The 23,115-nt window shown below is 46.1% G+C and overlaps 1 protein-coding gene across 1 annotated transcript in view; it reads left to right on the top strand.

Moving 5' to 3' along the window:
- Positions 1-23,115, top strand: part of LOC119399024 (fatty acid synthase-like) — a 57,892-nt gene that overhangs the window by 14,928 nt on the left and 19,849 nt on the right. Inside the window, exon 4 of the mRNA XM_049417502.1 lies at positions 4,228-4,401. Coding sequence (XP_049273459.1) covers positions 4,228-4,401 — 174 coding nt within the window. The remainder of the gene's footprint in view (positions 1-4,227; positions 4,402-23,115) is intronic.

The raw sequence follows: 23,115 nt of genomic DNA on the forward strand, positions 1-23,115 counted from the left end.
CCTATCAATAATGCTGTGTCACACTGACAGCGCTTGCGCCGTTCGTGACGTGGAAGCGCTGGGGTTACGGCTATAACACATGGAAAGGCTGTCGCTAAGAGCGCGATAGCGTAAGGCAAAACAGACGCCCCAAACACGCGTTTTGTTAGAGTGAACATCGGGACGAACGGGCGTTTTTGGGTCATCTTTGCGTCCCATAACAACGCTCATCTCATATCTCTCATACGGCTCTATCTTTCTCATACTGTTGGCCTGTAGGCCATTACAGGGTGGGCCAAAAGCAGCACTTCTGCAAGTCGCACATTACATAAAAAAAAAGACAAGCACACTTGAGAAGGGAAAAATAAATACTACATAAGCAAACATAAGAGAACAAAAGGAAAACTACGTGTACTTAAGGGAAATAGTTCGTCCATACATCAATCAAATTACACAACACCGTAAATCGATAGTTATCAAGCAATGTTAGAAACATAACCGAGCATTACCGTACAAACACACTCAGCGTAATATTCTGTACATACACCCATCAAACAATACAAAACTATAACAATAAGATGATACCGAGTGATCTCCGAGACGCCCACACATGCGTACACGCGTGCGTCTTTAACGGCGTGCTAGGTTTTCTTCAAATAGATCTGCATTGGTGCTTTTTCGCGTTAGTAGCGGCGCTCATTCCATTCTACAATGGTCCTTGGGAAGACAGAAAACGAATAACAGTTAATGCGCATCTGAGTTACTTCGAAAGTACCATCTTTCCTTCTTCGCAATATTCTTTCTATACCTTGTCGTGCTATCAAGTACTGTTTACTATTGATGTTAAATTTGTTTTTAGGGAGGAGGTAAAGAAACAAACAAAAAAAAAAACCTTCACCTTGCTATGCGCGTGCATTCAGAGCGCGGGCAAGTTCAGCAAACTAAGCATTTCAGTGACGGAATGTACACGAGAGTATCGTGCTAGAATAAGCCTTGCTGATCGACATTGAACTCTTTCCAGTCTCTGTAACCCTGATTGATAAGGGTCCCAGATTATGCTGGCATTCTCTAGCGTGGGCCGAACGTGAGTTAAATAAGCTGTTAGATTTACTGACTGAGGCTAAATGCATCTTCCGTCGCAAGAACCAGAGCTTCTTTTCGGCAGTTTCGCATATTTTTGTAACATGGTAAAACCAGCTTAAATTCATGAATGTATTTACGCTTTAGTCTTTCAGCACGTCAACCACAGAAAGGACTGAAGAATTCACTGTGTAATTAAATTCAAAGATACGATTTACTTTATTTGTTACGCGCAATCAAATAGTTTCATTCTAATTTATTTTAATTTTCTATTTGTCACACCATTTTTATACTGCCCGAAGAGCGTCACTGAGCAACTGCTGATCTCCGGGCTATTAATTTTTTTGTACAATAGGCAATCATCGGCGAAAAGCCGCACCCAGTAGCGTAGGGCCAGGGGTGGCACACGGCCCGTGCCCCCCACCCCTCCCCCGAATTTTCTTTCTCCCCATGAGATACAGAGCACGAAATGACACTCGACACACTTATCTGGCCAGACCCCATGTCGGATCAAGGAGTGCCCATCTCCCGAAAAACATTTCTGCCTACGCCACTGGTCGTACCATGATTCTTTCGTCAATTTCAGATGCAATATCATTAATATAGACTAAGAATACAACTGGCCCTAACGCAGAACCCTGTAGAAAACCCGACGTCACGTTCAACGGGTTTGATCTATTGTGTTCCACTTTTACGTATTGCGCTATGTCCCGAAGTTAGGCGGTTATCCATTTTAGTATTATGGCCCCGCCACGGTGGTCTAGTGGTTATGGCATTCGACTGCTGACCCGAAGGTCGCGGGATCGAATCCCGGCCGCGGCGGCTGCATTTTCGATGGAGGCGAAAATGTTTGAGGCCCGTGTACTTAGATTTAGGTGCACGCTAAAGAACCCCAGGTGGTCGAAATTTCCGGAGCCCTCCACTACGGCGTCTCTCATAATCACAGCGTGGCTTTGGGACGTTAAACCCCAGATATTTATATTTTACTATTACATTTATTCCCATAAATATCAGTTTCAGAAGCAATTCTGCACGTAGCAGTCTGTCGTATGCTTTCGACAGATCAAGACACGCAACGTCATTAATTGTTTCAGGAAGTGTGTTGTGTGGAAGGGCGCTGTCGGAATATGTGTTGGTCGGGAAAAAAAATGTGTTGGCATTTTGAACGTACGCGTAAATTGACTTGGCTACAACGTTTTCTAGGAGCTTGCAGCAAACGCAGGTCAGAGATATTGGACGACTGTTTTCAATTAACTGCCTATCGCCAGACTTGTGCACAGGTATAACCTTTGCCTTAAGCCAATCATCAGGGATTCGATATTATGCGAGTGACGCGTCAAATATAATGAACGTTGAGTCCATTATATTTGACGCGTCACTCGCATAATATAAAGAACGATGAGTTAAGTGGCATCCAGTGGCCCCGACAGTGATTTCTGCGATTAAGGCTGCATTCAGGACGCAGAGTTCGCAAACTTAGTGGAACTGTCTTGACTCTTCGCGATAATGTCCATTGCGGTGGGGCTGGCTTGCTTATGCTCAGCGACGAAAATTTTAAAACCAAAGTAAAATATTTTATACGTGTTGTCTGACTGCGGTGTTTGTAGAGGGTTAACAGTGCACACCAAGGAAACGAAAACCCTCCCTTTTACGATGCCTCCAAATCGTCTCAGTACTCCTTTAAAAGGAGCCACGTGCCGTCGCTGTCACTTCTTCCTCCATGATTATTTAACGGAATCTGGCGGCATGTGGCTCCCTTTTGGGAACCATATGCAGTGGGAGGCTGGGAGTGATATGCGCCGAAGCCTAAGATGGCGGAACCCATGAATTGAGATCACAGCAGGTTTCCCCTGACAGCGCTTGCTGAGCTATCAGACGACGCCGCAGCTATAAGGTAATCTAAGTTTGTCCGTAAACTCCTTACAGTTTGCGGATCACCGGGTTACTTACTGGAGAAGCGCACTGCAGCAATGGCTGAAATAAGGCGGTCACGGTCTGCGATGAACCTTTTGAAGGCACATGCAATGCCGCCTTTGCACTTCCTGCCGTAATGTGTGATTCGGTGTGGCGACGTCCGGTATCTGACCGAAGGACCATATAGGGCCGATCACGAAGGCAGCGCAGCGTAACAGATCAGCTGGTTAGGTCACGCGACTTCGTTCCATTACTGTATTTATACTTGCGTAATTGCAGCGCTCGTTGCAGTGCTGGGCAGTATCGAAGATACATGCATCTTAGATACTCATGGGATATCTTGTATCTGTATCGCGATACGTCTCGCAAGACGTGAATCAGTATCTGTATTTCCGATACATTGAAGAATGTATCGTGTATTTTAAGATACAAGATACTGCGATCGTACACCACCGTGCGAAATAATAAGCATTGACTGAACTCCGCTTCTCAATCTGGTACTGCAGCCGCTAAGTCACCAGAATACAACTAAGGGCAGAGACATTATTTTATCTTTCCGCCAGAGTTATCCAGCGAGGGCAGGCGATGAGCTCTCAGCGTCCCTATTGATGGAACAGAATCACGTGGTAGCGCTCGTGTCGTCTCGACAGACAAGCGCGCGAAGGTCTACGCCCAGCCGACCTTTTGTTTTCTTGTTTTATTGCGATAGTAATAAAACAAGAAAATATATACACGCACACATACAGACGCACGCGCGACCATACATAAAGTATGGTTGATCCCCTCCCCGATTAAATATTCTGGCTGCGCCCCTGAAGCACAGGACCGGGTCGATTCACGAAGCATGGGAAATGCCTTTGCCCTGCAGTGGGTGTAGTCAGGCTGATGATGATGATGAACGTTGGCTGATTTTGAATTCTTTTGGTGTCGATTGTCAATGGTTTAAAAGGCAACGCATATGATTGCAGGAGTGCCTATTGCGTTGCTTACCATTTTCTTTGCGAATCCATAGACTGGTAGAAAACCGATGATGAGCGAGAAAGACGGAATGGATACAGACGCGCAGCATCCGAGGGCTACAGAGGGTCATAGGTGGGGGGATGAAATAAACAAGTTGGCAGGGCATGGAATGGAATCCGCTTGCGCAAGGTTGGGTTAGATAAGACACCATTGGGAGAGGCCTTTGTTATGCAGTGGACACACCGTAGGGTTCTGCAGATTATTGTGACCTTTCTTTCTTACTTTCTCCCTAAGCAGTAGCTATGATGACCTCGATGCGGACCAGCGATCACGACGGCAAGCGAGAACGGAGAAAGCGACCGGCAGAGGACGAAGCGAGTGACCACAAGGAGGCTAAGGTGCGCAGGCTGCTCAGGAACGACGAGAAAGGCGACCGAAGCTCCGGGATATATCAAGCGCAGCAAAAAGGTAAGAGACCGACACTTCATCAAGAATTCAGCAACGAAAAAAAAAACATCTATCTATCTATCTATCTATCTATCTATCTATCTATCTATCTATCTATCTATCTATCTATCTATCTATCTATCTATCTATCTATCTATCTATCTATCTATCTATCTATCTATCTATCTATCTATCTATCTATCTATCTATCTATCTATCTATCTATCTATCTATCTATCTATCTATCTATCTATCTATCTATCTATCTATCTATCTATCTATCTATCTATCTATCTATCTATCTATCTATCTATCTATCTATCTATCTATCTATCTATCTATCCACGTTCTCCCAACCTCCTTTCCATCCTCCTAAATCTCGCACCTCTTCCCCTAAGGCTCACTTCCCTTTCCCAACATCTTGCTGTATTATACTATAGAAGGCTATGCTCTGCTCTTCCAATGCTGAAAAATACCATGAAAGATAAAAAAAATGTGGTTTGGACGCTCGCATTCGGATCGTGGGTACGTGAGTTCGAATCTCGTCTCGACATTTTTTTTTCTCGAAGAAACTATTTCTTCCTTTCTATTTCTTTCTTGGCCTCTCTCTTCCTCTCTCTCTCTGTAGTCGTTGTCTCGCCCCTCAAGTAATTGCATCCCTCGCCAGGCAAATCGGCCCACGTCTTCTGGTAGCGAAGCAGAAGAGGAAGAAGAGAACGAAGATGGCGCATGCGGGTTCATGATGATGATAAATTTCTATCTACGAGACACGGCCAACCTCGACCGTGACAACTCTGCTCAAAAAGACAGTTAAGAATTACACGCTGAGTGATGTCTCCTTACCTCGAACCAAAGCCATCCAATGAGTTAGCGCCGAGAAACTGATTCGCGCATTTATTATTAGAGAGTTTTAGTTTAGCGCGCGCAACGGGCGAGAGAGAGCAAGACTGCGCATGCGCTGAACTTAAGAGAGATGCGCGCTTGCGCGCGCAAGAGATGCGCACGCTAGATCTCGGCTCTTACGTTGCGCCCGCTACGGCTGTTGCGTACCTTACGGGCGCTTCTCTGGCGAGATCTCGACCTCTCGAGACAAGCAAAATGGCCGCGTCCGACATCAGCGCAAGCGGCACGGCGGTCATGGCAGCGAGTAAATCCCCTGTCCATTTCGGAATCGCCCTCGATTTGGAGCTCCTTGCCTACGTGAGGAGCTTGAATCTGTTCGCGGGCCCAGTGCAGTGGACAGTGATCGCTGAAAAGATGCAGGAGATTACCGGCATGCCATTCAACGCCAGGAATGTCCGCAATCGAACGGAGCTGCGCCATCGTAAAAATTTGCGCCATCGTAAAATCTTGGCTTGTCTCGTGCCTTGCCTTATGTCAACTATGATCGGCTATTGTAGTTTATTTCTTAGCCACTTGATGGCGCAGAAAAACACGCCGAGACGAAGATGCAGACGCCTATACGCAATCCACGTTTCGGTTGTTGCGTACGCTAAACTAAAAATGTAGGAGACGGCCTCAACTTTAACGTACGCAGCGCGCAGGCCGTTGCGCACGTACAGGTTTGCACGCGCTAAACTAAAACTTACCAAACTGGAACAAAGCACGAAAATAGATCGAGATCTCTTCATCCGGTACAACTGCCGGTACAACACCAGTGCAGCATCATTAGGAACATCTACCGATACAACATCATTAACAAGGCATACACCACTATATTATGCAAAAAAAAAGAGCACAGTACAAGCCGTGAATAAGATACGCTGCTGTAACCTGCAAGGAGAGACCCTCAGCCCGCAGTTTATAGATTATAGTCAGAGTGGCACGATCCTAGGGAACGAGGGAAATGAAGGGATGAGCTGGACAGCCTATGTTCATTTCTGCATATTGTCCACCGAGACACCCGAACTTTGGTCCAGTAGTGTGAAAGTCTTTAGAACAATCGGTGGTCATCGCCTTCACATTCGCAAGGCAGATTTAGAGCGCCCGGCGCTAGTAGGCAAGCTGTTCAAGAAAATTTAGGGGACTGGCAGGCTATCTGATGCAACGAGAGCATGGTGTGCTACAGCCGGATTCCTTTTATAATCTGACTTTTCGCACAGTCACATGTGAAGAAATGAACTATAAGCTACGCACTTTAAGAGGGTGTGGGTTTGAGCGAGTTGGTAAGGCTTCATGATGATGAAGCGCCTGGTCCAGGCCTGGTCCTGTCCTGTTTCTTTCTGTGTCCTTGTATTTTACTCGTTGTTTCGAACCCATGATAAACTATGCCACGAAATCTTATATACTGTATATAGTAGCAGTGGTTTGATATATGGAAAGAATGTTACGACACATTGGTTTTTTGTTCCTTTCGGCTTAAGACGGGAAGAACAGCGCTGGACACGGGACGGTGAAAGAACGACAGACAAGGGCGCTCTATACAAGATTCCTTTCACATGCGGTGAAATTCCTTTCCTGTGAGTTTTTTTATTCTGCACGGCGTCGGGCTGGCTGCTGCATCCTTCCAACCACCGGAGGCAAGGTTCGGACTAGAGCACTGCACCGGCCGTGATTAGCGGCCCGTGCCCTGCTCTGGCCTGGCACTCGTTCAAGTTTACCCGCCCGGCCCGGAGACTCAAAGCCACGCTCGAGCCCGGCGCGAACCCGAAAAAAGTTTCACCTACCCTGCCCGGCCCAGCCCAAATGCTGATCGGGCCCGACGAGGGTCTGAACCAATAATCTAGGTGGTGTTGCTCAAACATGTAATCGACAGAAAGACATTTTAAGTAGCAAATATCTACGTTTTCTTGGCGCATGCTACGCTAACACGGTAATCCCTTGTACAAAAGGGCCTCTCTGTGGTAACAGCTGATCAGAAATACTGGATACAATGAACGGTTATTCGTTAGCGGTATACTGTACCTATTTTTTTTCTGCAAATACAATGGAAATCATGAGGAGCGTTTGGTAGCAGATATTGTAGCAAGAAAAGTGATTTGCAGCATGCGCTCAGTTTAAACAAAGATCGCAATAAGAACAGAGGAGACAGAGAACAGAACGGTCTCTTCACTTTGTTTTTATTGCGCTCTCTATTGAAACTGAAAGCATGCTCTGCCAACAAACAAAATTCTGCACCGTTCTGGACATGTAGCACCTGTCTACAGCATAGTAGCACCTTGCCACAGCATGAGAAATAGAGGAAACAAGCCAAATTTATTACCTTTGTTGGAAATACGCTAGCCTAGATAAAAGTTACAACGCCATCCGGCACCACGTGAACTTATGGATATACGTGTAAACAGGCGAAAGGAAAGAGTGCGCCTAACAGGGCTGCTTGATACATGATTCAGACGGGAACAAATATCGCTGGACACGGGACGGTGAAAGAACGACACACAAGGTTGCTGCCTTTTTTTAACTAAGAACCGCTGGTTTATTGCTGGGGATTGCAATATACACACAAGGTTCGCGCAAAAGAACAACAAAAACACAGTATCTGCACAGAGAGACAAAAAGTCATCATGTCAGATGCGTCGGCAAAACCGACTGTCGCGTTTTCGAAAAGTAACCGATTTCACAGTTATGCAGGGAAATCGACGGAACATTGACGTAAGCTTTTTCGTGTGCATAAATATGGTAGGCTTCAGTAATTTCACGTACTGTTTGCTCTCTGTGCATTTCCAAAACGGTGCCCCACTCAAGAATTGGCTGACAGCCTTATGCTTTGCAGTGCTTAGCTAAGTAACTAGGCACAGATCCGCTAAGCGAATCCGCAAGCTCTCGTAGCCGATCGCTCACGGAACGGCCGGTTTGGTCGATGTAACAACGGCCGCACGTGAAAAGAATCTTTTATATAGCGCCCTTGTCTGTCGTTCTTTCACCGTCCCGTGTCCAGCGCTGTTCTTCCCGTCTTAAGGCGAAAGGAACAAAAAACCAATTTGTCGTAGCATTCTTTCCATATATCAAACCACTGCTAGTATATACAGTATATAAGATTTCGTGGCATAGTTTATCATGGGTTCGAAACAACGAGTAAAATACAAGGACACAGAAAGAAACAGACAGGACCAGGCGCTGGACCAGGCGCTTCATCATCATGAAGCCTTACCAACTCGCTCAAACCCACACCCTCTTAAAGTGCGTAGCTTATAGTTCATTTCTTCGCATGTGACTGTGCGAAAAGTCAGATTATCAAAAGAATCCGGCTGTAAGCACGCCATACTCTGTTGCATCAGATATCCTGCCACGCCTAAATTTCTTGAACTGCTTGCACTAGCCGCAGGGGCGCTCTAAATCTGCCTTGCCAGTTGTGAAGGCGATGACACTCGTTGTTCTAAGACTTTCACTACTGGAGCAAAGTTCGGGTGTCACGGTGGACATATGCAGAATGAACATAGTTGTCCAGCTCATCCCTTCATTTCCCTCGTTACCTAAGGTCGTGCCACTCTGAATATAATCTATAAACCTCATGTCTGAGGGTCTCTCCTTGCAGGTTACAGCAGCGTATGTTATTCACAGTTTGCACTGTGCTCTTTTTTAACGCAAGTGGAGTTTTTCGTGCATGTCATGCAGGCCAGCGTGGAGAGGGCATTCTCGGCGCTGAAGTTTGTTACAGCGAAAGCTGTTATGAGATCACAACAGGCGATTGTGGCGCCATTGTTGTCCGCCGCCGCAGCCGCCACCGGTGTCGGTTACCGCTGTCGCGTGAAATGGCAAAAAAATGAAATGAGAATCAAATTGAAGGATGGAATATGGGATTTGAACCCACGCCCTCTGATCGAGCATTCTACCACAGAGCCACGCTGGTGCTTCAAACACCTTCGCAGAAATACTCTATACAGCTGTCGTGTTGGGCAAGGAATCGCATCAACATATGTAATGTAGCGTGGCAGAAGAGTAAAATAACGACCTGGCATCACACAATGTGAATTGCGCAACGTAGGTTACTGAATGCTTCCAACCCATTACAATTGGGGCAGCCATAATGCTTCATCGTCATCAGTCACAAAACAAAGGGCACAGAATGTGTTACAGATGCGTAGCGGGTACAACGATTCTCCGAAGAATGACCAAGGAGGGCATATTGGGTGCTTCTCTACTTCAGGAAAATTACGATGATTTGTGGCGTAGTGGGTACCTTGCATATGTACCTGTATAGTTTCCCCAAGATAGTCAACAGGGGCTCTAGAAAGGCCGCTCTACCAGCTTTTGTTGCGACTGTGCTGCCTGTTCTGTGCAGGCCAGGCGATTTTTTTTTATCAGAACAGCGGTCTCGCACATCAGAGTACACTCAATGTGCTGCTTCCTTGATCGTGCTCACTCCCTTGACACAAAGCATTGAGCCCGCTAAAAAATTCGTAATTGGCTTTTGAGAAAATAAATATTATGACTTTGAAGGGTAGTGGTTTGTGCTAGTTGGTAGGAATTCGTGTTACAGTTACTTCCGGTCCTCTGAATAACGAGGGATTAAAGTGTTTTACCGCTGTCCCATTTTCTTAAGAGGAGCGCAAGCAACCATACCACAAATCCAATGTTTTTTTAATGATTACTTTAACTTCGAAATTTTGAATACAACTAAAAACCGTTACGAACTGTTATGGAACTTTTTTTTTTTTTCGTTCTCGAACAGAAACGGAACGGAACTTTTTCCGTGGAACGAAACTAAAACCGGAACGAAAAAAGTCACAGTTTCGTCGCAAGGGCGAAGCAATGAATGCGATATCAAGAAACTAATGCTATACGAAGTGAGGCTCGCCAATGGATACTCTCAGTTTGAACAGCGCTCCTGTTGCAAAGGCGGCCGAAGCAGCGAAGGAACTTAATAAACAAGTCTAACGGGCTAGTTGGTATAGATCCATTTTCGTAAGAAGCGCAAAACTACACACAGGGACAGCAAGAAAGAAAGACACTACACAAGCGCTTGTGTAGGGTCTTTCTTTCTTGCTGTCCCTGTGTGTAGCTTTGCGCTTCTTACGAAGACAGCGAAGGAAACTAGCGTGCTTCAAGTGTCGAGCTGTGACACTTGCTAGTTCGCGCTCATCTTCTGTTTGTTCGTTTAGCGGCGTCCCTTGAGCTCGAGTGACTTTCGTACACTCCGTAACATGAGCGCGGACATCATGGTGAAAGCTCGAAACATCCCTCTTCCCCTCACCACGAGAAAACCGCGCGAAAAGACAGCGGAAGGGCAAGGTTGTCCGTGCGCATGTATAAGAAGAAGCGAGCGAGCTCGCCGACGACTTTTAAATTCGCCCGTCGCGCTCCTCGCGCCATCTCGCTGGTAATGAGGAAACGCTTATACGCGCCTGCCGTCTCTGAGTCCTTCCAACGCTAAAGGGTGTGTATATAACGCTCGCCGTTAGCTACCTGAAGGATCTGCGCTTTCTGGCGTAGTGGTTAGCGCCACGCGCTGCGGAACGAGAGGTCGCTGGTTCGTTTCCGCGCTTCGGAAGCATTTTTCTGAATTATTTTCTTTGGGACTTTGATATATATATATATATATATATATATATATATATATATATATATATATATATATATATATATATATATGCAAAGCTTGCGGGGCGGCTCGCGCCAACCTCGCCCACATTCTCTGTGCATGTCCCGCAGCGAAGCACAGCATTAAACAGCGCCAACCGAGGCAGTCCAGCTGGCGGAAGATGCCGTCAAGACTCAAAGTGTGGCCACCGCCTGAGGAAGGGGAGCTTCGGTAGCGTTAGTCACCCGGCATCGCCTCCCTTGACCTCATCAAGGACAAAAAATTCGGCATATCCCACGCGTTGCGGGAATCGGTTTTAATGCGAAGCAGTCAGCGAGTACTTCTATTGTTGTACTTTATGGCTTTGAGCCAAGAGTTAGGAGGTGGATCGACGTGTTTTTGTAAGTGTAGTAGCTATGTACACATGGTGGGCTTGCCAGGCACATCGACAACACTGGCGTTTACAGGGTAACTTATGGCGCTACGTAACGACAGCCCTCACGTTAGAGTACATACGTCAGTATTATCGAAACTAAGTGCACTTTATGGTGCCATCATGCGATATCACACGTAACTTTTGTTAATGTATTCCACCGGGGTCGAGCGACGCTTCAATATAGCTTGCCATCCCGAATTGCATATCGCGCAAAAAAAAAAAAAGAAACACGAACACGAAGGGAAGCACCACGAGAGGAGGGCAGACTAACAACTGAATGTTTATTGTCAGAAACCACACATCTATAAGAAAAAAAGGAAAGACACGTGTTATGATTACAGGTTGCCGGTTAGATAGTCAATATGTGTGGTTTCTGACAATAAACCTTCAGTTGTTAGTCTGCGCTCGTCTCGTGGTTCTTTCCTTCGTGCTCGTGTTTTTTTGCGCAAAATGCAATACGGAATGCAATACCAACCCGCCCAACGCTAAGTTCTTCTAATATAGCTTGCTAAATCATAGGAATACAAACGTAATGTTTATCAGACTGCTATAAAAGCAGAGCCAATACTGGGACCACATACGTTAATCTGATAGAACGCCTGTATCGTAGGAGTACATATAGAGTGTTTACTGCTTTCCTGTAAAATCAGATAGCTAGCACCACAAACACAATTGACGTTGCACCGCCATTACGGCTGCATAGGCTGTTTTAAATGCGAAGCATTTCATAGCGAACCTCAGACACTTTGGCCGTTTCTATCTGCGTATCTATCCTATCTATCTATCTATCTATCTCTATCTATCATCTATCTATCTATCTATCTATCTATCTATCTATCTATCTATCTATCTATCTATCTATCTATCTATCTATCTATCTATCTATCTATCTATCTATCTATCTATCTATCTATCTATCTATCTATCTATCTATCTATCTATCTATCTATGTATCTATCTATCTATCTATCTATCTATCTATCTAGCGCTTACGTCTGGCCGCTCTCCTGTCGCGTACATAGGTTGGAATATACCAAAGTTGGCACAGCAGAGGATCAGTGTATGACGAACACCATTCACTGTCTGACATGAATAACGCAAAATACCTGTCGCAAACAGTCATGAAACCTTTCTCTCAGTAACGTGTGGCACATATCCGCATACCAGAGTTATGTTATGCGGGTATGTGCCACAGGTGACACAGAGTCAATCAACACAGTAACGGCTAACATACACATTGACATGCGAGGAAAGTGATAATAATAATATTTTGTGGTTTTACGTCCCAAACAGATTGATTATCAGAGACGCCGCAATGGAGGGCTGCGGAAATTATGACCATCTGGTGTTCTTTAACGTGCACTGAAGTCGCACAGTACACGGGCCTTTGTCATTTCGAAATACAACCGTCGCGGCCGGGATCGAACCCGCGACCTTCAGCTCAGCAGCCAAGCACCGTAACCACTACACCACCGCGGCAAAGAAATTGAGGGAGCTGAAGACAGAACACCCCTGGAAGACGCTCGACTACCATCCACTTGCACACGTGGTCCGCAACGTTGACCACGTGCACTACGCAAAAACCGGGGTCAATGCTTCCTACAATAACTCTGCCGAGAGGACCATGCCCCTCATCATTACCGTTGACTTCAACATTGGTTTATCAAAACCCAACAACGCTTGCTGCTTGCACTGCATAAAAGACGGCTTGGATGGGAACAGGGCATCGCAAGACCTCGTTGCCACGTCCAGGACAGAAGGCATCATAGATCATTTCTTCGGAAGAAGCATCCACGATTTTCACCAGTGTAAAGGAGTGCTATACCTCGCACTTCTTTACACTTAGACCCCTCAAGTCGCGATCCCGAACGGATCCGAAAGCGCGAATTGCAAATAGGTGCTCATTGCGGAAATAGATTATCGTTCAGCTGCTCAGGAGGCGCTGTTGCCCCTGCGTGCAGCTCGCGACAGTAGGCGCGCTTTAAATGCACCTAATGTAGGCGCGTTATAATATCCTTGTAACTGTGGCGTCTGCGTGTGTAACTTTGATATTCTATGGGAGCGGCAGCCGCCAGCGCGCCGACGGTAGAAGAGAATGATGGACGCGGGCACGCTCGCCGCTCGCGCTTAGTGGCCGGTGACAGTGAGTCGCGGCAGAGTCTTGGAATGATAAAGACGTGTTGCTCAGTGCACAGGGAGATCGAGCGGCCGTGCTCAGTGTCTCGTCCTCGTCTCTGAGGGGTTCTGCGCGGCGGCTGGCCCAGATCCCTACAATGCAAACACAGGCGGTCTTAGAACAGCTCAGAACACGCTGCTGCCACTGGACGTGTGCAGCTCGCGGCAGAAATGACTAAAATTGCCCCACGTGTCAGCATACGCCCATGGAATGCAGATACGTTCGGCCAACTGAAGATACCTTTGTCGCGCTGGTATCCAGGAATTTCGGGCGAGCGAAGCATTGTCGATATATGGAGAAGCACTCAAGAGGGCACACGTTTATCATTTTTATAACAGCATGACACGACGAACCGAAGAATTCGGAGCCGAAGGTGTTCACTTCGGCCTGCATGACGCCCCACAAATTATGCAGCTTAAACACAGGCCGATGGTTGTTCTTTGAAGACGACTGGAAGCAAAAGTACCCTCAGTAAGTTGACAGTGGCATTCAGATTGTATTATTTCGACCTTACCGCTGAATCCATCTTCGGGATATCTTTGACGTGAAGTGTATTATCCAAAGGTTAGATGGTCGTGTGCATTCTCTGTCAAAAGAATAATAGTGTTTAAAACCCTCAGCTATAATTCAACCCTCATGGTTCACGAACGGACCGCTCTCCGACCTGTTAATTAGGAAATTGCTCGCAACTCGATCTGTGCACGCACTGATCACTGTGACTGTGTAGCAAGGGGGGGGGGGGGGTGACAAGGGCTTACGTTTCACTCAAAGCGCGCTGACGCATATCTCGCAGTGCAATCACATCTTAATACAGGCACTGCAGCCGCTCAGTCATCGCCGCTACCTTACGTGTTGAGTATTCCTTATTTAATGAAAGCAAGCGCGGCACCCTGTCACGGCCGGCGCCGTAGGCGGGGTGGACGCATTCCCTTAACCCACTATACAAGCCATTCGGGGCAATAAAATGAGAACCATGGAATACTGCTTGTGTGACAGCTGATTTTTTTATTCAGGAATCTGAAATATATATTTGAGAGGATAATCTTGGCACAAGTGAGTCAATATTAAGATCATTATGGGTTAGTTATTCGCCCTCCTTAGTTCAGACATTAGAAAGGTGTCGGAGAGACCCTTGTTTTTTACGCGTTGAGAATTTAGTGACAACTCCGTAAGATTCTTTATCGTTTGGCGGTAGAAAACGTCATCGTAGTTGGTTTTAACGTCTTCCTGAACAGAGCACAAAACGAGTGGGTACGTGCTAGGTGTGCATACGTGCGTGTTTTTATTTACCACAAATTCAAAGTGTCTGTGAGCTGTTTTAGACAAATTACTAACTGGGTGGGAAAATTTCGGTGATTCTTGTCGTTTTTTTTACTAAACTGCAGGACCGAATATTGTACTGCTGAGTGATGATATCAATGTCAGAACAAAGGCACTCATTAACCACTTGGAAACGTACTCGGCCACCGATTACGAGTACATGCTCGGATACCGTGACCTAGCGACCCCCAAGCATCCAGAAAAGTAAGAATACACTTATTCTACCAATTCCACGCCAAATAGCGTGAACAAACTTAGCTGCGTCGTCGTGGATGATCTTTCGACCTTTAATATTGTTTCAAGGCAAACCTGAAACCCTTAGACGTTTTAAGCCTCCCGCGGTGCATCACCAATATGACGCTTAGAAATAGCACTTGCGTTGTATGCGAATCTGCACTACTAGTGTCAAAGTATGTCATACACAAATAAGGGCTACAGACATAGCACGAGGATTGCCCAATATCTTTTCAAGAAAGTGAAATTGGTGCACCTAAACACGAACACAAAGAGGAGCCAGACAAGGACAGGCGGTAAACTAACAGTCTGCTGTCTGACAGTTGCCAGTAGCGCCTGTCCTTGTCGGGCTAGTCTCTGTGTTACGGCGTTATTCGCGCTAATCGCGCTTTGTTTAAAATGCGAGACCAACTAGCCCAACAGTCTGTTCTACTGATGTAGATGGCCGAGTATTTCAGTCAAAGGAAAAGTTAGACCCATAGTGAGAGACCAATAGCCTCTGTTTTATTTGTGCAACACAACAAGAATACAGAAAAAAATATTTATGATAAATTAAAACAAAAGCTTTGAGACTACAGATGAAGTCACACTCACGGCCATGAATAACCAAAATGAGAGCAACTGCACCTTTTAGTCCTCGGGAACGAACACGTATTCCGCAGAGAGACCAAGTGGAATAAGATGGCCCTCATGTCCGAAAAGCGGGGGGCGGGGATCCACTGTTCAGTCTTGAGTTTGAAAGGAAGCCTCAGAAGGACGAACGGCGGTACTATCCCTCGTCACGTGACCGTTGCTCCTCTGCAGGGCGTCACTGTGAAATGTGCACGCGCCCACACGTCTATTCATGCGCCAGACTTTGATGCTCCGCACTGCACACCATGAAACTCGTTAATGAGTTTAGCCTCCACTGATAACAGAACACTAGGTGATAAAAAACAGTGCTTGCTGGCCACAAATGGTGCAGGGACCCGTAAATAAAAAAAGTCCGCTGTTACATGTGCCGCAACGCGCGTGCTCAAACTCCTGCTTTAAGGATGGCAGCTCCTAGTAAGAAATACTCACAGGAGCAGTACAGAGAAACTCGTCAAATCCATGTCAAAGCCGTCAAACACTGAAACACCCGATCTGCCGTCTGAACGCAGCTTAGTGGTACATTTGAACGTGGAATGCGTGGAGACTCAGCGGTACACACAGTGCATAGGTGGCTGTAGGATAGCAAGGGACATGGTTTTTAACAAAGATATATCGGAGTCAAGAGCTCCAGCAGGCTGTCGGCCTTAGGGAATACGCAATTTTGCCTGCCTCTGACTGTGGGCTGTGACAGTCTCTATGTGACGGTCTGAATGCAGGAGGCTAGACCAGGCCCACTAATTTAGCAGTTTAAGTGCAATGCAGTGCTAATTTAGCACCAGTGACAACCCAGTGTCGTCAGTTTGTGCACTTTGTGTGGCGACGCATGGGTTGCATGAGTAACAGTGCCGACGATTAAGCTTTGCTCGTTGCTTCACCTTTCTACGCAGCCGCAGGTTCCTGCCAACTATTTCGGGGTAGGGTGCATCTCATGCAACAGATCGAGAAACAACGTGGGTCCATGCCTTGCTCGAGTGTCTTTAACTAACGACGTACAAATTGCATATCATAGACACGAAAAATGGCAGAAAGCAAAGCTGCCACCGCACTGCCTCGCGAAACAATGAACGTAAGGCAATAAAACGGCCATAGCTCCATCGCTGCAGCGATAGGTTCAAGGGGGCGATAATCGTATTGGAAGAAAAAAAGATTTGTGATACTTGAGGTGTGTGATCATTAGGCAATGAAACGTAATTAGCTGTGCACGCATGTTAATGAGATATCCGAAATGTGACCCTTAAAAATTATTCAAAAATATGCAATATAATCTTTACTAGGTTTTCATTCAGTACCCTCTTGACTGAGCATGCAATGCTGCAGGTAAGAGCCCGACTATGCACCACAAGACACAGCAGCAATGCTGATGTAATGTCCATACAGCAGTGAGTAGTGACGAAACAATGAGTGAAGGATTGACGCACATGACATCGGCTGTTTGCACTTCTATTCACCCACATAGTATATTCACTTTCCTGGAAATGAAAGCCTGTATATATCAGGATTTGGTTTCATTGAATCTTTTAAAGAAAGAATTTTTCGTAAAATTTTCTTGAAGTGGAACAGTTATTTATTTAAGTCATCTTTCACCGAACATCAGCCAGCTTCTGAGCCTGGTGCTTATGCACATTCTCAACCTTTTGTTGGCAATGCCTCCTGGTGTTACGTCCTCAAATGAATATGGAAGACTGCTGCGAAAAGAAGAGCGCAGTGTTTACACACAGACATTGCGCACAGGTATAACAGATTTCTTGAACAATGCTGCGGTGCTATGCAGGATGGCCCGAGCTTTTCGGGCACACGAGTTTGCTCCGAGCTCGCACTACGGCGGTCATGACAGGAAAACAGTTCGATAGCAACGTTGATAAAAACGGCTACAAGAACGAGCATGGCGTCGCAAACGCCTGTGCGGCATTTGCGGCGGTTTTCAAAGAAACACCGCGTGCGAACGCGTCAGTACCGCCACTAAGTCAACATTTCAATAGCGCAGCGACGTCAGCGTGATTGTCGCGCTATCTTTTTGCCAACTCAACATCGCGCCTACCACAGGTGTGCTCGTGGGCGTTTGTTTTCTTTCGGGCAAGATCTTTTGTTCCACTTGCAGGAGGAAAATTTCCCCTCTCAAAGGCAACAAGGGTGCACACGCAGCACTCTCCTGCAGCTCATTTCGCTTCTCTCGAATATTACAGATAAATAAATGGACAGGCTACTGCTACTTACATTAGACGTCCGAAAAATTTTCTGCAGTATCTATAGTTTCGGCAGAACCACTGCGCGATGACGCGGCATGGTTCCTTGACGGGGAGTTATCTCTGCTACTCGAGGTGAAGAGTCACTGACCTCGTTGTTTGCTAAGGTGTTGGCTAGTGATACAGAACTATCGATGGCACTATCTATACTACCGATAGCTGAGTCACTATTCAACTATCGATAGTAAAAAATTCGATGGTACTATCGATAGTATAAAATCAACAGCAGGAATTCATTGCAAGAATAATCTTGGTTCCCAGCGCGCGTGGTACATAGTGGAGCCGGAGAAGCAGGCTGAAGGGCAAGAAAGTTGACATGCTTGTGTTCTTCACCAGAGTGCTTTGCTGACACATGATCATAAAGTCACACTGTTCGTTCAGCTGTAGCAGAAAGGAAGCCGTTACATGTGGCGGAAATGCGCGGCTTCAAATTTATATTGCATTTTATGATTTCAAGGTAAAAAAAAATATCAATAACTAAGTTTGTTAATTGTAAGGTGTAACTGGTTGCTCTTGGATGTCAATTTATTGACGGACATATTGCGCCATTTCCACTGCGGAAATAACCTATTATTTCTCCAAGAATTGCTCATATTGAAGGGAAGCTGATAGTGGGCTATCGCAAATATTTTGGCAATATGGCCGGCCCGCAACAGCATCATTATTCACACCACTATCGATAGTATTGTCACGTGGTTGTGAAGGTGAAGAATGCTGTAGCAAGAGTGGGAAATACGGAGCTCTTTATTTCGGCGAACTTGTGCCCTGAAAATCAAAACCCAAAGTACAAGTATACACGCTGCGCAATGATAGCGGCGAGAACAGTCGTCAGCCGTCGAGTAATCTGATCATCGGTGGAACGCGTCATCTTTTATACATCAGTCATCGAACCTTCCAGCGTTATCGCTGGTGCTCGCGTAAGCTCTCGAACAAACTGACTATTCGCGTCAGGCACGTAATCTTAACAGAATGATCTCAAACAATAGTGAAGCTTCTCAAACATTACGGCACGGTCTGCGTCAAACTTTGCTCACAGTCTTTGTGGGTGAAACCCAAATACATCAAAACAAAGAAATAAACACGCGTGTCTGTAATATCGCTAGTAACATTAGCCATGGTACTACCGATTGCACTGTCGATAGTTTGTCGATAGTAGTACTATCGATAGTTCGTCTGCACTATCGATAGTTTCCAGAAAGCTATCGATGCTACCGATAGTCAATTTACCGATAGTTCTGCATGCCTAGTGCTGGCACCACCGGCGTCGGCATTCGGTAAAGTAGCCTCCGACCTTAACGTACTCGTTGACGTCGCGTGGTTGACATGCTCTCGAAGAAAGAACCGCGCTCGGGACACAGCATAAGATACCTCACAGTCGTATTCTTCCGCGGACTCGAGTTCTTCCTCGTAAGCGTGATCGTCAGTAGCGTCGAATATTTCCTTGTTGAGGTTGGCGAGCTCTGCGTTCTTTTGAATCAGGTAGGCAACGTGACAGTCCACTTCAGCGGCATCGGGAACGGAGGCCTGCAGTTCGTCGATCAGGAACGTTCGCGTGACGCTGGCCCTGACGACGCCATGGTTCTTGCGCAGCCGCTGCACTGATGCAATCGTAGCTAGAAGCCTTGGTAGGGCGATGACCGGGAGATTTCGGCACCAGGAAGAATGTCGCGTAATGAAGACCCGAGTCCTAGACCAAGCCTTCCATCTTGTTATTCTGGTGCTCGTGCTAACTTCTTTTTTCTCTGCTCCTTCTTGTTGCCGCCCATCAGCAATAATCGTCAACAGTAACCACATGATGATATAACCATCAGTTCTTCGTGCGTGTCTCCGTAGTTATTACGATTAAGCTCATAGATGAATCGTGCATTTCGCTGGCGTTGCGGCGTGAGCACTGCTCCTCGGCAAGAGCAAACGCGGTAGGCGGACCCGATCTTCGCCTCGGGCGTCTGTCAATCAAACTGATTGATGCGCGAACTCAGGTACAAACTCGTTGATTCTGAAAATGCCCCGATTCAACTCGTGACTGTCAATAGTGCCGGTGTGCTTGTCAAGATGCGGTGGACGCTAAGCAGCAGCTTCTTTGCATATAAAATAAATTGGCCAGCTTCTACTTGTGCAAGGCTGGAGCCATCGGAGGAGCTTGTGATCACCTAGCTTCTTCCAGCTCTTTACGTGGCTTGTCTACTCAGTCTGCTCGGTCTGCTGCGGAGTGAATACCATGTCAGTTCTGTCTAAATTTCAGTGTTAATAATTAGCTAAGTCTGTCTAGTGCTGTCCTAATTGATACTGTCTTAGTTAACACGGCATTAGTTACCCAGGTTTAATTAGCAATGTTTTAATTTGCCTGGTGCTAATTAGCGTAACCCTAATTATCGTTGTCCTAATTACCGTGACTTTATCGAGTAAGGTCCTAATTTGATAGGTGTTAATTATCGCGCCCCTAATTAGCGTCGTGCTAATTAATATGCTTTTAATTAGCTCTGTTCTAGCTATACACGGCTTCATAAGCATGGTCTTAGTAAGATGTAGCTGCATTAGCTCGGTCTTAGCACGACTTGGCTGAATTAGCTTGTTCATCTCATGTCCTGGCTTAATTAGCTAGGTATACCGCCCCGCGCAATTAGCTAAACAGCCGGACGCACGGGCTCGGGGAGCGAGCAGACGATTAATAAGAGGGCGAGCACTGGCTGAGCAACGCGCTAGAATGTACAGGCCGACCATGATGATTACACACGTGGCCTCGGCGATTAGCTCCGGCCGCGGTGTTGTAAGGCGCTGAGCGGGAGCTAATCTCAAAGGCCGCAGGACTGATTATTCTAAAGGATACTTAGTGCAGACATTAAACGCTCGAAAAGGTATTTAAGCAACCCGTACCTCTAGAAAACATTGTGCGTAAACGTTTCTCACACTTTTCTTGTATGGGTGCACTTCTGCACGCAGTGGAAAGACAAACAAATGTAAGAAGATGCCTCTGGTTTCAAGACACCACCCAACTTTGTCGCTGCGTTCCATCGTAACCATTGGAACGCAGCGCGCGCTGAGGGATAGATTTGACCTTTTCGTACTGTTCATAGAGTTTCCTAAAATGACCTAGAGGGAACTCTGGCGCTGCGATCGTTCAGCCACCATGGGAATGATGGGTAGTACACGGATTTGCCTAGTCTTCGTGCTTGTGGGTTTCGAACGCACTTGTGGCTTTGTTTATTGCTATGCTTTGGTTTTCTTTCGGATAAAAGAATGGATCGTTGTGAACTTCGTGACCAGATTTGAATCGGTGAGCCTAAAGAAATTAAAGTGGTGAAGTGAAACTGCTGATTTTTGCTGAACTTCGTTTTGCGACAAAGCGGATGCAGGCGACGCGGAGCCAAACGGAGCCGAAAGAACGAAGTTTAGACAAATCCGTGTACTACCCATGATTCCCATGCTGGCTGAAGCGCGATGCATTGCAGCTCCCATAGACACTAGCGCCAGAGTTCCCTCTAGTAAGTATTGTAGGAAACTCTATGGTACTGTTAGCTCGTTCAAAAGGGGATGTCGCCAGAGCTCTGAAAGATTCCGACTTTCGCCAAACTCGGGCCATCCTACTAGCGCCCCTGCTATTTTTAAAATAAAAGATCTCAACGATTCCAAGGTGCATGCTGTCTTCCTGCTTTGCACGTGGGTGCAGTTTATGAGATCACGTGAACAAAGAATGTTTTCAAGTGCTGATCCTTGATGGCTGAGAATTACTGCTGATGAATTCAATCCATGCAGTGGCATGTACTCAAAGGGCATGCGCACTTCGGACCTTAGAAGGCCCCTGCAACACTTTTTGAACTTGGTCAGAAAACGCTAATTGGTAGTTGAGGCTCCTACAAACATCTCAGCCAAACATTATAGCTCCGCATATGGGGCACGAAATTTTATGCTCGCGCCACGCCGCCACGTGCCTGATGTACTCGTGCAGCACCTTATGTAATCCTTTAATTGCACTCGATATAGAATTACACCAGCACGGTTGTGATCACAATGAAAGTGAGCAGTGTGATCAAAGTAAAGAGAAAACGTGCTGAAAGCCACAAGCGTTTGCTAACATATAGATGCAGCTTCTTGCCCCCTCCTTCCCTCCCCCCGTGTGTCCTTCTGTGCGCTCGCTGAGACGAAATGGGAGAGAACATGCTTCAAGCACGCGACAAACCCCTATAACTTGTACATGATGGGTTCTAAAAATATTTGCAGTAGTCAATTCGCGAACAAATAAACTATGCTAGTGAAGTCATTCGATGATTACTTGGAAAAGTGCCGGAAGGCACCTATAAGTGTCAGTTCTTATTATTGCCATTACATTACACGGAGAAGCGCAGCACGACAGGGAGCGAGAGAGCGAAGACACAAACATAGCGCTAATTTTTAGTTCAGTTTCAACTTCGTTGAATGTTAGCGCTGTTTTTGTGTTTTCGCTCTCTCAATCTCTGTTCTGTTGAGCTGCTCCGTATGAATCCTAACCAGATACCCCGGCAGGAGGTGCCATTACTTGTTCAGAGTTTCTTATTGGTGGAAATGCAGCAAGGACACAAATTTCATGCGTGCACAATTTGACGCCTCAATTATCAAAATGTGGTACGAAGAAATGCTTATGTACAGAAGGTCGAAATATTTGGCATCCTTGAAGTTATACACATGACGCCCTCTGTTGATTGTTGCTATCATGATAGCTCCTTGAAAACCTTTCATGAAATAATAAGACGCTGTCATGAAGTATTCATTCACGTATTGTTGCAATGTAAAGTGGTATAAAAGTTGACTGCCCTTTTTGCTAGTTTAGCATCTTTCAATAGCTCTCCAAACCAAAGGATGTAGCCATGTGTGTGTACACATTGGTAAAATAAGTGCTCTTGTTACCCAATCCCATTTTGAAAGCTTGTAGTTGGCAATAAATAGGCACAATGCTCAAAGCGTGGACCACGCAGCAGGGCACCTGCGTGTTCTGTAAATCCCACAAGACCAGAAATTAAAGGGCGTGCACTCCTTGCTTTTGGGACGTCCTTATCGAAAGCAATGAAGGACATCGTTATCGAAAGCAATGGAGCCACATTGGCACAACAGAAAGCAGCAGCCCCTATGTTTAGCATTCCCTTAATGCTTCTTTAAAATCAATTTGTAATTTTACAACAGAACCTTATATTTCAATGAATTGTGACATGATTTTTAGTGCTTTTCAGTTCAAGGTTCTGCCTCAATTGCCATGTGTGTG

Source organism: Rhipicephalus sanguineus, chromosome 7 (assembly GCF_013339695.2).
Source record: "Rhipicephalus sanguineus isolate Rsan-2018 chromosome 7, BIME_Rsan_1.4, whole genome shotgun sequence".
Taxonomy (NCBI): Eukaryota; Metazoa; Arthropoda; class Arachnida; order Ixodida; family Ixodidae; genus Rhipicephalus; species Rhipicephalus sanguineus.